The sequence below is a fragment of the Peromyscus leucopus genome, chromosome 3 (assembly GCF_004664715.2).
Source record: "Peromyscus leucopus breed LL Stock chromosome 3, UCI_PerLeu_2.1, whole genome shotgun sequence".
Lineage (NCBI taxonomy): Eukaryota > Metazoa > Chordata > Mammalia > Rodentia > Cricetidae > Peromyscus > Peromyscus leucopus.
In genome coordinates this window covers 101,298,160-101,313,309 of record NC_051065.1, presented here as the reverse complement: position 1 = coordinate 101,313,309, position 15,150 = coordinate 101,298,160, and the positions used below count along the sequence as shown (strand labels likewise).

At 49.3% G+C, this 15,150-nt stretch overlaps 1 protein-coding gene across 5 annotated transcripts in view; it reads left to right on the top strand.

Moving 5' to 3' along the window:
* Positions 1 to 15,150, top strand: part of Sfxn5 (sideroflexin 5) — a 124,009-nt gene that overhangs the window by 31,319 nt on the left and 77,540 nt on the right. For 4 of the 5 annotated variants that reach the window (XM_028860192.2, XM_028860191.2, XM_028860190.1 and 1 more), the window contains exon 3: positions 6,331 to 6,408. In XM_028860192.2, coding sequence (XP_028716025.1) covers positions 6,331 to 6,408 — 78 coding nt within the window. Of the gene's footprint in view, positions 1 to 6,330; positions 6,409 to 11,723; positions 11,913 to 15,150 lie in introns of those variants that run through there. The other variant, XM_037203857.1, reaches the window with a different exon arrangement.

Below are 15,150 nucleotides of genomic sequence, written 5' to 3'. Positions count from 1 at the left end.
GCCAGTCTCATTCAAACCATCATAGTCTCTATATGTCATAAAAAAATAATAGTCCACTGATTCCAGTCTGTGCTGCTCAGATACTCCTAGGTGTTGGGTCATCCAATGGGGCGTGGTCAACTCATACACCCTTAAAGAAGATGGACTCTCCCTTTCCCAGAATCCATCAACTATCAATACTCCTCCACTAAGGGTTTCGGCTCATGAGTTCCTCCCCAGCTCCATGCTGGAATGTTGACTGGCTTGATCTTGTACAGGTCTTGTGCCAGCAACAGGAACTCCTGTGATCTCAAAAATTCAGTGTCCTGTTATGTCAAGAAGACACTGTTTTGTCCCTTCCTTCCTAACTTCTGGCGCTTTCTGCCTCTTCTTCAGTGAAAGTCCTGAGCAGGCCGGTGGTGGCACGCTTTAATCCAGCCTCAGAGGAGAGCAGGCGGATCTCTGTGAGTTCGAGCCACCTGGCTACCAGTGAGTTCCAGAAGCGCAAGCTACACAAGAGAAACCTGTCTCGAAAAACAAAAAAAAAAAAAAAAAAAAAAAAAAAAAAAAGAAAGTCTCTGAGCCTTGGGGCTGGGGGTTGGTATAGATGTCCCATTATGGCTGAGCATTCCACAGATACTTCTTCTCTGCACTTAGACCAGTTGGGAGACTTCAAGTTATTAACATCCAACACACAAACCAACTCCTCTGATGGAGTCTGGGAGCTGCACTCATCTACAGGCAGGAGATAGGGATTTAGAAAATGGCTATGTCCATTTAGCAAAAGAATAGTAGTTTGACACATGGGGCCTCTGAGCTTCCCAGGCATATGATGACCAGGTTTACAGTACCAGATCTGGGTTTCCTGCTTTAGAGTAGAGAGGGCCTTAAATCCAACCAGAAAGCAGTTAGTCACCCCCATAACTTCCATACCATGGTTGCACCCATGGGCACACCTTGCCATGCCACACAAGTTGGTACTGTAGCTCACAGGGTTCACAGCTAGGTAAGACTGTGGATGACCTTTCTCTCCTAGCAACCTGCATGTCACCTTCGGAACTGTGAAGCTAGCCAGTAGGGAGGAAGCTTCATGATCAATACATACTTGGTTTCTCCATGCCTTGTGACCTGTGTGTGTGTGTGTGTGTGTGTGTGTGTGTGTGTGTGTGTGTGTGTGTTTCTAGAAATAGGGTCTTACCATCAAGTTCTGGTGGTCATCCATGAGCAATGGCAATAACCTGACTTGTTTTGGGTTTTTGAGACACCTCTAGTTTATCTTTTGATACAGAGTCTCATGTAGCCCAGGCTGGCCTCAAACTCACCATGCAGCTGTAGCTGAGGTTAGCCTTGAATTCCTGACTCTCACGCTTTCACTTCCCAAGTAATAGGATTACAGATGTGCACCAACACACCCAGCTCTAACCCCCCCTTTTTGTGTGCTTTCTTTCCTGTGAACCCCTGCCCCAGTCTCCAAGCCTGTTCTTGCTTCCTACTGCTCTCTGCTTGGGGCTTTCCAGCAGATCTAGAGGGGGCAAGATGCTCCTCTGGCCTATAGTCTGCTGCTAAAGCCTGCCTCCTGTACATGTGTTTGCGGAGGGCCTCTGGAGACCATACCCCTGTGGGATAGAGAGAGGCTCAGGCTCATAGGCCGTAGGCAGGCAGGCTGGCGATGGGGAGTTGGAAGCAGCAGCATCGGCCCCAGCCTGGGCCTTCATCAGGGGCCACAACCCAGCAGCCTGCCTGAGCCAGCTGGGCCCCTCACAGCTTTTGCATTCAGGGGCTGGCTGCCTGTTTGTTCCTGGTTGAAAAGACTTCCTACCAAGCTCACCCAGCACTGACCTCCCAGCGTTCCTCCTCCTCCAGGCCCTTCTGCCAGGCATCATAATACAGTGGCTGAAGAGCGGGGCACAGCAGGCAGACATTTCTTGTGAGCCCCAAGCCTCCCTAAAAAACCCCCAAAGCAGCTAGCTCTTGTGGCCTCTCCACACAGGTGACTGGGGCCATGTCCATCCCACAGGACCTTTGAGCAAGGCTTAGTTAGGCCAAGTCCAGCCTAGAGGCCCAGAGTGAAAAGGTTCCTTCTAGCTTTCTTCCATTCGGGCCCTCCGGCCTGTCTGCAGGAACTTTGGCTCCCCTTCTCCCTTACACTCTCTGCCAAGCCCAGGGCTTAACGGGACTGATTCTTTTGGCTCGAAGCTGCCTTTGATGACTGTGTCAAATGAGATGGAATCTGGCCAGGTTGTTATAGGAACTCAGGAGAATCCCTGGGGTGGGAGAAATAACGAGAATTCAGGGCTTTTCACCGCGTTTCGGTAGAAAGTAGAGCGTGCATTGTCCTGGTCCGTAGACACGCAGGCAGCAGGAGGATGCCACGCAGGCTTGGGGAACCTGAGCACCTCTAGGAGGTTTGGGGGTGCTGGGAGTCAGGGGTGCCTGGCAAAGGTTTAATGAAACTTAGTTCCAGTGCTAAATCCTGCACTGCTCCTTCTGCAGCCTCAAGCAAATTAAAACAGTGTGATCCAGTTTTGCTGAAACACAAGGCTAACCGTGGCGGTACACACCTGCTGTCCTAGCACTTGGGAAACTGAGACAGGAGAGGCTGCCTGCGAGCTGGAGGCTAGCCTCAGCTACATGGTGAGATCCAGGCTAGCCTGGGCTACGAAGTGAAGCCCTCCCCTTAAAACACAGAACAAGCCAGGCAGTGGTGGCGCACGCCTTTAATCCCAGCACTCAGGAGGCAGAGCCAGGCGGATCTCTGTTGAGTTCGAGGCCAGCCTAGGCTACCAAGTGAGTTCTAGGAAAGGCACAAAGCTACACAGAGAAACCCTGTCTCGAAAAACCAAAACACACACACACACACACACACACACACAGAACAAAACTAAAGCAAAGGAAGAAAAGAAAAAATGTTCAGAGTCTGGACTAAAAGTTAAGTTTTTGCTGTGGTTATTCTGGTGTTGTGTACCATGAATGAGTTTTTTTTATGCTTTCCTGCCTCTTCTGAGGTCTTTCTTTTCCTTTTTCTTTTTCTTCCTTTGGCCTCAAACTTGAGATTCTCCTGCCTCAGCCTCTTGAGTGCTGGGATTCCAGGCACGTGCCATGGCCGCCCGGCTTCTTTGTTGCTATTTTTAACATTTTTTTATATGTGTGTGAGAGTTTGTGCATGTGAGTGCAGTGCCCATGGAGGCCAGAAGAGGTCCTTAGAGCCTCTGGAGCTGGAGTTACAGGTTAGCCCTCTGATGTGGGTGCTGGGAATCAAACTTGGGTCCTCTGCAAAAGCAATATGTTTGCTTAACCACTGAGCCATCTCTCCAGCTCCCAGTCTTTGTTGTTTTGTGAAGCAGGGTCTCACTTTGTAGCCCAGGCTGGCCTGTAGCTCACTGTGTAGCCCAGGCTGGCGTTGGACTTCTGATCCTCCTTCTTCCACTTCCCAAATGCTAGGATTGCAGGTGTGTCCACCATGCCTGCTCTTTAAACATCATAAATGGCTTACATATTTGGAGAAGTGGGGGACATGCAGCTGGAAAGAAAGCAAATTACCCATTTTGGAACAGACAGATGAGGAAGGGATGTGGTGGACAAGTGTGTGCTGCTCTTGGTGAGCAGCCCAGCTACAGCAGTACAGCTTACTCAGGCTTCCTGCCCATGCATGTGGATCTTTCCTGAGCTGCTTGGGTTTCCTTCCAGCATGGTGGCTCCTTCTAAGAGAGGACCATCCTAAGAGCAAGGTGAAAGAGCAAGACTTTATGGTCTAGCCTTAGGTAATACTGCCTCATATCTACTACCTTCTGTGTGTTGAGATAGTTACAAAGTCTCTCTGAAATCAAGGGGAAGGCACATAGACTTTCTCTAGACTTGGCTATGGAAACATTCTAGAAGACTCTGGGACAGATAACGGGGTGACTATCTTTAGAGGGTCCATTGTGCCAGTGAGAGTCGTCTTTGTTGTAAGGTAGTCATTGTTTTCTAGGTTTTGCTTTTTTTTTTTTTTTTTTTTTTTTAAACATGGATCTCATATAGCACAGGCTGGTCTTAAACTTGCTGTGTAACCACAGCTGACCTGAGTGATGCTCTCGCCTCCACCTCCTCAGTGTTAGGATTACAGGCATGCACCGTCACCTGTCAGCTTACTTGCTTACTTCTTAAATTGCTGTATAGTTTCCCTCTCCTTCCTCTTCCCTCCTTCCCTCCCTGCCTCCCCCCCTCTCCTTCCCTCCCTCCCCCTCCCTCTGGTTTCTTGTGTAGCCCGGGCTGTCTTCAGACTCACTATGTAGCCAAAGCTGTCTTGAACTCCTGATCCTTCTGACTCCACCTCACAAGTGCTGGTGTTAGGTGTATACCACCACCTAGGAAGTAAATTATCATTCTGTCTCCCTGCCCCCAAGGGGTCTACATAGCCCCCATTGGAACTCACTATGTAGACCAGGCTAGCTAGAAACTCACAGAGATCTGCCCGCCTCTGCCTCCTGAGTGCCAGAATTTAAAAATGTGTGCCACCACACCTGGCTTCCTTTTGTGACAGTCTCACTTGTAGTGTACACTGGCTTGGAACTTACTCTGTAGCCCAATCTGGGTTAGATCCCATGATTCTCTGCCTCTGCCTCTAATACTGGTGTTGCAGGCAGACACCACCACTCCTAGAAAATTATTGTGTGACATTTCATTGAGTGTGTATAGTCCAATTTGTGTATCTACACTTCTATTAGTTATCTGTAGTCTTGGCCATGCGTGGGAGCTGCTGTGAATGTCTTTTTTTGTTTTGTTTTTTGAGACAGGGTTTTTCTGTGTAGTTTTGGTGCCTATCCTAGATCTTGATTTGTAGACCAGGCTAGCCTCGAACTCACAGAGATCTGCCTAGCTTTGCTTCCAGAGTGCTGGGATTAAAGGTGAGCGCCACCACTGCCTGGCACTGCTGTGAATGTCTTTATCCAAGTCTCTTGGTGAATGAAAGCCACCTTCTATCATCAGTGTTGCTTTGAAGAATTAAAAAAACAAAACAAACAAACAAAAAACACAAGCAATTAACTCTCTTTCCCTCTTCCAGTCTGTCAGGTATTGTAGCTATAAGTACTTGAATAGGTAAATCTGTCAGTATTTTTAAAAATTTTATTCACTTATTTTCTCTCTCTCTCTCTCTCTCTCTCTCTCTCTGTCTCTCTCACACTCTCTCTCTCTGTGTGTGTGTGTGTGTGTGTGTGTGTGTGTGTATACAAGTATGTGTGCACACGTGCCTCGGTGCATGTGTGGCATTCAGGGGACAGCTGGTGAGAGTTGGTTCTCTCCTTCCACCACTTGGATTCCAGGGACTGAACACAGGCAATCAGACTTAGCCACAATCACCTTTGCTCACTGGGCCATTTTGCCAGCCTCCTGCCAGTATTTTTTAAATGACAAAAATAAGTCATGGAAATATAATGTGATTATATCCACCTAATAAAAGCTTTCGATGTTACAATTGAAGTTAAGATCTTCCTGACCCATGTCACGCCTTGGTCCTTTTTTTTTTCTCCAACCTAAAGTTACTCCTGTTATGAGCTTGGTGGGTCTCCATTTTTTTTTTCTTATTTTCATAGGCACATAAATATATTCCTAAAAATCCTTGTACCTGCTGCCCCTTCCCGTGTGTCTGTGTGTCTGTGTGTGTCCAGTGAATGAAGTTATACTGCTCGGCCATTTTGTTCTCACTCAGGAAATTGCCCCGGATGTGGTCAGGAAATGCTTGCTTGGTTTTGTGTTGTTTCCGTCCTCAGTGCTGGAGATGGAACTCAGAGCCCAAAGCCTGTGAAGCAAGTGCCCTGAGCTGCACCCCAGCCCTTACTTCACTTCTGGGGTATGTGTGTGTGTGTATACATGCACATGGGTGTGCATGGGTGTGGAGGCCAGAGGTCAACCTCAGGTGTGGTTCCTCAAGTGCTGTTGACCTTTTTGTTTTGAGACAGGGTCTCTCCTGGCCTGGAGCTCTAGCTCTAGCCAGCAAGCCCCAGGGATCCCCGTTTCAACCCCTCCAGCTCTGGGATTGCAAGTATGCACACCTCACTTTATTGTCTGGTGCCTTCTGGGGGACTGAACCCAGGTCCTCACGCTTGCATGCAAACACTTGACTGCCTAAACCCTATCCCGAGTTTTACTTCAGGTTTTGGGTGGGCCGGCCTGATCTGTTGTGTGCCACACCATTGCTGTTGAGCCAGGTCCCTGTGGGAGGACATTTAGGCCGGACCCTTTCTGCTGTTTCATGTGTGTTCTGAGGGCTGTGGTCACGCACTGTGAACGCCGCCGTCACTCTGGTTGAAGGAGGCCCTGTCAGAAGTACTGGTCCGACGCCACATAAGGCCTCTTCTCTTTCCTCCACAGAAACGTCTCCGAGAGGCTGTGCAGCTGCTGGAGGACTACAAGCATGGCACCCTACGTCCAGGGGTTACCAACGAGCAGGTACCTCTGCCGGGGTCGGGGAGGGGTGTGGGGGGGGGCAGGAAGATGGGATCCCAGAATCTTGTGGGTAATATGCCAAAGTTTTTCTTTTTTGTTCAGAAACTTTATTTCAAAACTTAATCACATATTTTTTTAAAGAAATAGTTACACATAGTTCAAACAGTTACACTTTTTTTTTTTTTTTAAAAGCATGAGTTGTCGCTCCCCAGTCCCGCTCCTGGTCACCGGAAGAACTCCGTTTAGCCGTGTCTCGGGTGTAAACCATCTGCATTTGTCCATCTGAACTGCTCTTTCTCAGCTGTTTGGCACTGGCAGTTGCCATGGTTGAGGATTCAGCTCTCTTACCCTCCACTTCTATAAAGACGCGTCTTCCTTCTAGTGCACCCCCTCCTCACACATTTAATCATGGTTGTGAGATCTGTATTCCAGCTGCTCATGTCACTCCAGTTATTAAATAACATTTACAGAACAGTCAAGTTGTGTGTACCATGACTGTTCCTTTTTCAACTTTACGTTTTATCTGGAGTTAATCATGTCTGTGTTTTTTTACTGATAAACTTTGTCCACTTCTAGCCCTTACTGTATCTTCTGCGTTCAGTATTTCAGAGCCTCCTTCTGTGGAAATCCCCTGTATCGACATTCTCCCTCGCCTACATCCACTCAGTCCCGGGTCTCTCTTTTGTTCGTGTATTCTATAGTTATGGTGAAACACTTTCTGTAGCTCCCCGAAATGGGTGGGTGAGAAGGATGTTCAAATCAGCCAGGAAAAAGTTGAAATAGGTTGTTAGCGCTTTTGTTAACTTTTTTTTTTTAGATAGGGTCTCACTGTGCAGTGTTGGCTGTCCCAAAATCACCGTGTAGACAAGGCTGGCCTCAAACACGCAGAGATCCACCTTAAAGGCATGTGCCACCACTCAGACTTACCTGACAGTTTGGGTGAGAAAGTCCTAGGTCGACAATTATTTTTTTCCTCATAATTTTGAAGACCAAGGCTTATTTTCTCCGGGTCTACAGTCTGGCTTTTGGAAATTCTGATGCTGTTTAACTTCTGATTTTTTCTGAAGGTTGTTAGGATTCTGTCTTAGGAGTTCTATTGCTGTGAAGAGACACCGTGACCACGACAACTCTTATAAAGGAAAACATTTGAGGCTGGCTTACAGTTTCAGAGGTTCAGTCCATTGTCATAATGGTGGGAAGCATGGCAGCATGCAGGAGGACATGGTGCTGGAGAAGGAGCAGGAAGAGACTGAGACACACTTCCTCCAACGAGGCCACACCTCCTAACAGTGCCACTCCCTATGAGCCTATGGGGGCCTCCCCCCCCCCCAAACCACCACAGTTGCCTACATTCCTTCTCTGGGATTATTTATGATCCTCTTCATCCCCTCTTCCCCTCTGTCTCCTCCCCACTCTGCCTCCCCTCCCTTCCTCCTCTTCCTCGTTTTCTTTTGAGATAGGATCTCATGTAGCCTGCGATGGCCGTCTTTCAGTATAGACAAGGATGACCTTGAACTCTTGATTCTCTTGACTTCAGATTCTCTCCATTTTAAAAGTGCTTGGACTGCAGGCCTCACTCGTTAGCTCAGCCTCAAACTCAAGGCGCTCCTTCCTCAGCCTCTTAAACCCTGGGATTACAGGTGTGAGTTCCTATACCTAGCTTACCCTAAGTCTTTTAAACATCATTATTTTGGATTTTTGGTGACCCCCTTAAATCTGAAAGTTCTTAGCAATCTTGGCAAACATTTTTACATTGTTTTTCATCGTTGTTTTTGAGACAGGGTCTCACTCTGGAGCTGGCTAACCTTGAACTCAAGGTGATCCTCCTGTCTCAGCCTCCCAAGTGCTGGGATTAGAGGAGTGAGCCACTATATGCAGCCATACTGTGTCTTTGATAATTTCTTGTCATTCCGGAACTCCTAGGCTTCAGATGTTAGATGTATTTTGTGTGCTCACATGTCCACCATATGTACTTGTTACTGTGTGCATGTGCACGTACGGGTGCACATGTGTGCAGTAGTGTGTAGAAGATAGAGGGTGTCTTTCCTCAGTTGCTCACCACCTTTATTTTTTGAGAGATGGTTTCTCACTGAAGCTGTGGATCATTGATTTGGCTACGATGGTTGGCCTTGCTCTTCAAGGGTCCACAGTCTCTGCCCATTACTGGGGTTACGCGTGTACACCGTCACACCAGGCTGTTACTCAGGTGCTGGGATCCAGTGTCAGGTGTCCATGTGTGCATGGCAGACACTTCCCCAAGAGGACCGTCTCCCAAGTCCCACATGTGGACACCTTAAACTGGCGCTCAGCCTTCCCTCTCTTCCCCAGTACTAGGGACTGAACCCAGGGTCTGCTGTGTGCTAGGCCAGTGCTCGCCTCGGAACTACACCCTCTGCTCTCAGGTTTCCTATCTCCCTTTCCTGCTTCATTCTGGCGCTACAGGACAGAGAGCAAGGATGAAGCAGGGTGCGCCTCTCTCCTCACAGGACACCCCACCCCGAGACAATGACAGTGAAGAGAGGTGACCGTGCGGCAGATCCACGGAAGCAGAAGCTTGCTCAGACTCAGGGCAGCTAAAGAGTTTCCCTCCCTCCCCCTTCCTTCCCTCCTTCCCTCCTTCCTTCCTTCCTTCCTTCCTTCCTTCCTTCCTTCCTTCCTTCCTTCCTTCCCTGGTGTTTTGAGACAGGGTCTCTCTAGGTAGTCCTGGCTGTCCTCCATGTAGATTAGGCTGGCCCTGAACTCACAAAGCTCCTCCTACCTCTGCCCCTTGAATGCTGAGTTTAAAGGTATATGCTGCAACACCGGCCTGGAAGAGTTTTCTTACTTGAGATTGACTGATGAGAAGCCAGCTAGTGAGGAGGGCCTGGGTGGGAGGGGTCCACGCAAGGATGAGAAAGGCGTGGGCTAGGCAAATTCGAGGAGGGGCTGGTCCAGACAAAGATGCACACACTGTGCTCAAGGTCCAGGGAGGAGCACCTCAGAAGAAATGAACAGGACAGATGTACTAGGTGCTGGCATGGCCCAGTGACCTCGGTATGTCCCTTGGCCCTATGCCCACGCAGGGCCCTGAGGGAGTGTTGAGACAGGAAGCCCAGGCAGTCAAGCGACCCGGTCTGTCTGTCTTGGTGTATTTGCCCTCCGGCCCTGGGCAGGGAGGCAGGCTGTAGGCCTGTTCCCCAGTGGTGTCATTTCTGGCTGGCCTTGGGTCTGCACGGTGAACCTGATCCTCCAGTCCTCTAGCCTGGAGGAATCCTCACACCTTCCAGTGTCCTTGTACCTTTCGGAAGTAAGGCCACTTCCTGGCTCTAGCCTGACACCTGTGTAAGGTCCCTCATGCTCCATTCCCCCTGAGCTGGGCCTCTTGGGTCCTCTCTCAGCTCCCAGAGTTTTGGGGATAGAGGCCACATTATTCTCTCTGCTCCCTCGGATAGCTGCTGTCCTGTTTTTCAGCCTGCTTTGTTTTCTGTCCCCAAAGCCCCTACGGGCCTCCCGGGAGTGGGGGAAGGGCCTGGAGCTTGGCATTTAGCTGCTTCCTGTGCTGCTGCATTCTGGCTGACAGTGGCAGTGCCTGGTGGGTCCATCTGGTGGCTGGGTGGCACAGTACGCTAGGTGTGAGCCTGCCACTCTGGTCCCCGGGAGCAGCATCTCCTCTGCAGAGCCGGAAAACTCGGGCTGTGTGTGGTGGCTGTCACAGTGCTTCCTTCCTTAGGTCACAGTCATGGAAGTCACAGACCGCTGGCCTTCTGGGAATAGAGGGGACAGAGATGACAGGTCAGCTCCACAGTAGTGTGACATTAAGGAGAGGCCCAGGTTCTAACTCAGGGATGGCCCTGCTCAAGTATCACGTCTGGGATATCTGAAGAGTCCCACAGAGCCCTGGGGCTTGGAGTAGGCAGTAGTCTTGGTCACTACACCTGTACTCTGTCTGCTCCAAGATCCTTTGGCAGGTGTGTGGTCAAAATCCCGCAGCTGGCCCTGCTGCCATGAGCTGCCTGGATGCCTAGTGTGTGCTCTTAGTGTCTCAGCCATCCGAGGTGGTTTGCTCCTGGAGCCTCGCTTGTTCCTCTGCTCACGGACAGCTGCTAGCTTCTCCGCCGACGATTGCCTTCTTAAATGATTGCCATACCAATGAATGATGCATGACCTGCAGAAGTTCCATAGTCTAGAGTCTCTCTCAGCCTGGTGGGTCAGTCTCCTCCCCCAGCAGTTCTATTCTGTTTCCATAACCCTTGGGAAACACCTTCCAGAATCTTCCACGTTCCTGCTTTCTCAGATATGTGACTTTTTGTCTACCTCCCGAGTCTCATGATCTTCTCTCCTTCCTGGAGGGAATGTTTTAGTTTGGAGGAAACTGCTGTACTGCAGGTCTCATGTGTTCCAGGCTGGCTTTGAACTCAGTATATAGCTGAGGATGACTTTGAACTCCTGCCCCACCCAGAGCGCTGGAATTATAGGCATGTGCCACCATGCCTGGTTTATGTGATGCTAGCATGAAACCCAGGACTTCAAGCATGCTGAGACAGTATTCTACCCACTGACCTGCCTTAGTGTTTTGCACTGAGAAATCTATCTTTCGCGCTTAATATTCAGTAGCTGCTTAATAAACATTTGCTCGCTAAATAAATAATTTTATAATAAATATGAAAGTAAATATCCCTACCTTCATATTACAGAAGAGGTATCGGAGGCTCAGAAAGATTAAATAAATCACCCCACATCTCCTAGTGAGCCAATGGGAGATTTTGAATTCAAGTCTGGATTTCTCGGTAGGGCCTGACCTCTGCCCGGAGGAAAGCATTCGTGCATGGAGGAGCCACAGCTGCTGCTGGTACAGTGCTGCAGAAGCAGGCAGGACATCCCTCTTCATTCCTGTATCTGTAGCCGGGGGCTCCCTTCACTCCACGTGGGCTTGTATAGGTACATGGTACCTGGGAGTTACCATGGCAACCCAATTAATGGTACACGATAATACAGTGGGCCCGACTGATCAATTAGGAAGTTTTTGTTTGTTGAATGGAGGCGTCCTTCCCTACAGAAGGGTCCCCTTCAGGCTCTGTTTAATCACCTTCTGGAGGTTGTTTTAAATAGACTCCGTCTTTGCTGCCTTAGGAGGTTTAGAGAAGCAGCTTGCTAGGAGACAGAGGGGAAGTAAGCGAGCCAGACTGGGGGTGGGGCCGTTGTTCTCCCTCTGGGTTCTGGGGTGTGTCCTGCCTCCCCAGCGGCATGCGGGACCCCAGCCCACCCCTCCTTTGGTCTCCACTTGAGATTGAGCAGGTTCCGCTGAGACACTGGCCACTTCTGAAATCAGTGAATCTGTGTGTTTTAACAGCCACCCAGATGGCTTCCCCACACTGCCCTTTGTCCCTGTTCTCCGAGTGAGCCAAACAGTCCCAACTCTCAGATCCATGCAGGGTCGTTACTAAAGCCAGCCAGTCTCACCGGGCCAGGGCTGCACAGTTCCATGTTCAGCCAGAGGCGCAGAGGGTGCTGGACCGAGGACAGAGGAGGTCAGTGCTAACCCTGGGAGGTAAGTCCAGAGTGAGGGAGCCTCTGTGTGCTGCTGTGAAGATCCTGGCCTGGGCTCCCGCATGCGTGGCCAGCCACTGTGACTCAGTGAGCCTTCCACACATAGTTGTATGTCCTAGGATGGTTGTTCTCGGCGACCTGCTTGCACGAGTGGTCTGTGGAACTGTAGCTTTTTCCTCGTGGGCAGTACCTGCTGCCTCTTCTGAATCCAGCATTTAATTCATGGGTCCAGCAGGTCGCAGGGGAAAGTCCAGCCAGAACTGTAAGCCCACTGTCCTTAACCTGTCCTTTTCAGTTGGTGCTGTAGACTGAACAAGAAGGAGCAAGGATTCTACCTCCTTCCTCTTCTGATTGATTATTGTTGCTGTTATTTGAGACAGGGTCTCGTGTAGCCCAGGATGTCCTTAAATTCATTACATAGCTAGGATGGCCTTGAACTCCTGATCCTCTTTCCTCTGTCTCCAGGATTGGGGGTTATGTAGACATATGACATCATGCCCAGTTTTGGTTAATGATTTATTTATTTGTTTTTGATTTGTTGAGACATTTGCTCTCCAGGCAGTCCAGGCTGGGCTGGAACTTGCCATATACCTTAGGTTGGCCCGGAACCAGGCTCCTCCTGCCTCAGTCTCCTGAGTGCTGGGGTTATAGGTGTGCTTTGACTTTAAAAAAAATGTACAAGCCAAAGGTATGTGGGAATTTAACCAGGAGTACAAGGCAAGATGGTGGCTGTGCCAGGGCCAAAGTGTCGGACCCTGTGTATGGTCACTTTGCTCTTGGCAGCAATCAAGTACCTGCTAAGAAGGGAAGGAATGTTTGTTTTGGCTGGTGCGTCTCTACCCTCCCTTGGTGGTGTTCCGTCAGCATCTGCAAGGCTGTAGTGAGCCCTGCCTAGTTCTCACACACAGGAGGGGGAGAAAGTCGAGGGTGGGGAGCACTGGCCTGGCAAAGGTGCTCCTCACTTCTCCTCTGCCACAGGAGCTCAGGCACATGAGCCCCTCCCTGGTGTGTGTGTGTGTGTGTGTGTGTGTGTGTGTGTGTGTGTGTGTGTGTGAGAGAGAGAGAGAGAGAGAGAGAGAGAGAGAGAGAGAGAGAGAATCTCAGAGCCACCTGCCAACTGCTGCTCTCTGGTTATGGGGATTTTGTTGGATATTTAATCCTCCATATACCATAGGCATCAATAAAGGAACTGGATGCTGGGCACCTTATTTCATTAAAAACTAAAACAAGGACAAAAACAAAAAACTTTTTTTTTTTTTTTGAGATAAGGTATCACTATGTAGCTCTGACTGTCCTAGAACTCACTATGAACAGGCTAGCCATGAACTCACAGAGATCTATCTGCCTCTGCCTCCTGAGTACTGTGATTGTAGGGGAGGGTGGCCCCTGGTCCCTACAGGACACACCCAGACACCAAGTTCTCAGCAGAAAGGAGATTTATTACCCTGGAGGGGCAAGTAAGGTGGGAGTTGGGGGGGGCACCTCAGGATTAGGTAAAGCAGACAGCAGCAGCAGCAGCAGCAGCAGCAGGGGTCGTTTTTCTTTCTTTGCAGGAGTGGGTTTTAAGGAGAAAAGGGGAAATCTGTGTAAGGGAGTGTTGGTACGTCCTTATTGGACAGGTTAGCCAGTACAGTCAATGAATTTTGATTGTTGAACCTTGGAGTTTTGTCTCAGGAATGAGTCAGTGGCCAAGTAAGGGAATGGACCTCAGGGACTAGCTTTAGGAATGCAACCTAATGGTTTTTAGTGAGGGAGAGGAGGGTAAAGGGCAAAAATCTGATGGCGCCGTGTTTGCCATGCTTGGGCACATGTTTGCCACGTTAGAGAGCCCTTCAGTGGTTAAAGGTGTGTGCCGCCAGGCCCGGCTCATGAAAAATTTTAAATGCACATTATTTCTTTTTTTATATTAGTTAACTAATTGATTAATCTACAGTCTGAATCCAGGGTCTTGAGCATGCTGGGCAAGTGGTCTTGTCCTTTACAGTCAGCCCTACCTTTGAGATTTACATACACACACACACACACACACACACACACACACACACACACACACACACACTAGTTTTGAAAAGGTAATATGTAAACATATTCTAGAAGCAGAAAAAGAAGTTTTGGGGGGCTTCAGAGATGGCTCATTCAGTAAAGTACTTGCCATGTAAGCATAAGGGCCTGAGTTGAATCCCTAGCACCCATGCAAAAGCCGAGCATAGAGGTTGGCATGCGTCTTGAAGCAGGCATTGGAGATGCAGAGATCCGTAGAGCTCACTGGCCAGTCAGTCTCGCTGAATCAGAAAGAGAGTGATCGAAGATTCCTGACATTGACGTCTAGCCTCCACCCGTTCATACCCCTGTGTGCGGAAGTCTTAGTTGGGGGTGTAGCTCAGCTGATAGAGTGCTTTCCAGTTATGCAGGAAGCACTATGTAAAATGTGGCATGCACCAGGAGGTGGAGGCAGGAGGATTAGGATTTCAAGGTCATCCTCGGCTACGTAGAGAGTTGGAGAGCAGCCCGGGATACATAGACTATGTCTTGAAAAGCGAAATAAAACATGGGGCTGGAATGATGGTGCAGCAGTTAACAGTACACCCTGCTCCTGCAGAGGACCTGAGTTTGATTCTCAGCACCCACACTGGGAAGTGCACAATGGCTTATAACTCCAATGCCAAGGGATCTGGTGCCCTCTTCTGGCTTCTGTAGGCACCTACACTCATCTCTACATAACAACCCCTCCCATGTACACATATGCACATAACTAAAAGTAAATAAAATATTTTCTTAAAAGGAAGATTGAGCCGGGCGGAGGTGGCGCACACCTGTAATCCCAGCACTCGGGAGGCAGAGGCAGGTGGATCTCTGTGAGTTCAAGGCCAGCCTGGTCTACAGAGTGAGATCTAGGACAGGCACCAAAACTACACAGAGAAACCCTGTCTCAAAAAAACAAACAAACAAAAAAAAAAAGGAAGATTGAAAGGGAAGAAGAAAAAAGGGAAGGAAGGAAGGGGAAAAGGCAGGCAGGTGGCAGGCAGGCGGCTTCCCATCCAGAAGTGGTAGAGCTAAGGTTTGTCCCCTCCTTTCCCCTTGCACCATTCTCTCTCTCTCTCTCTCTCTCTCTCTCTCTCTCTCTCTCTCTCTCTCTCTCTCAAGATACTTCAGGGTTTTCAAAGTTCTCTTTTGTTCCCGAGTTGTCTCATTTCCTCCGAATTCTTCCTGTATGTATAC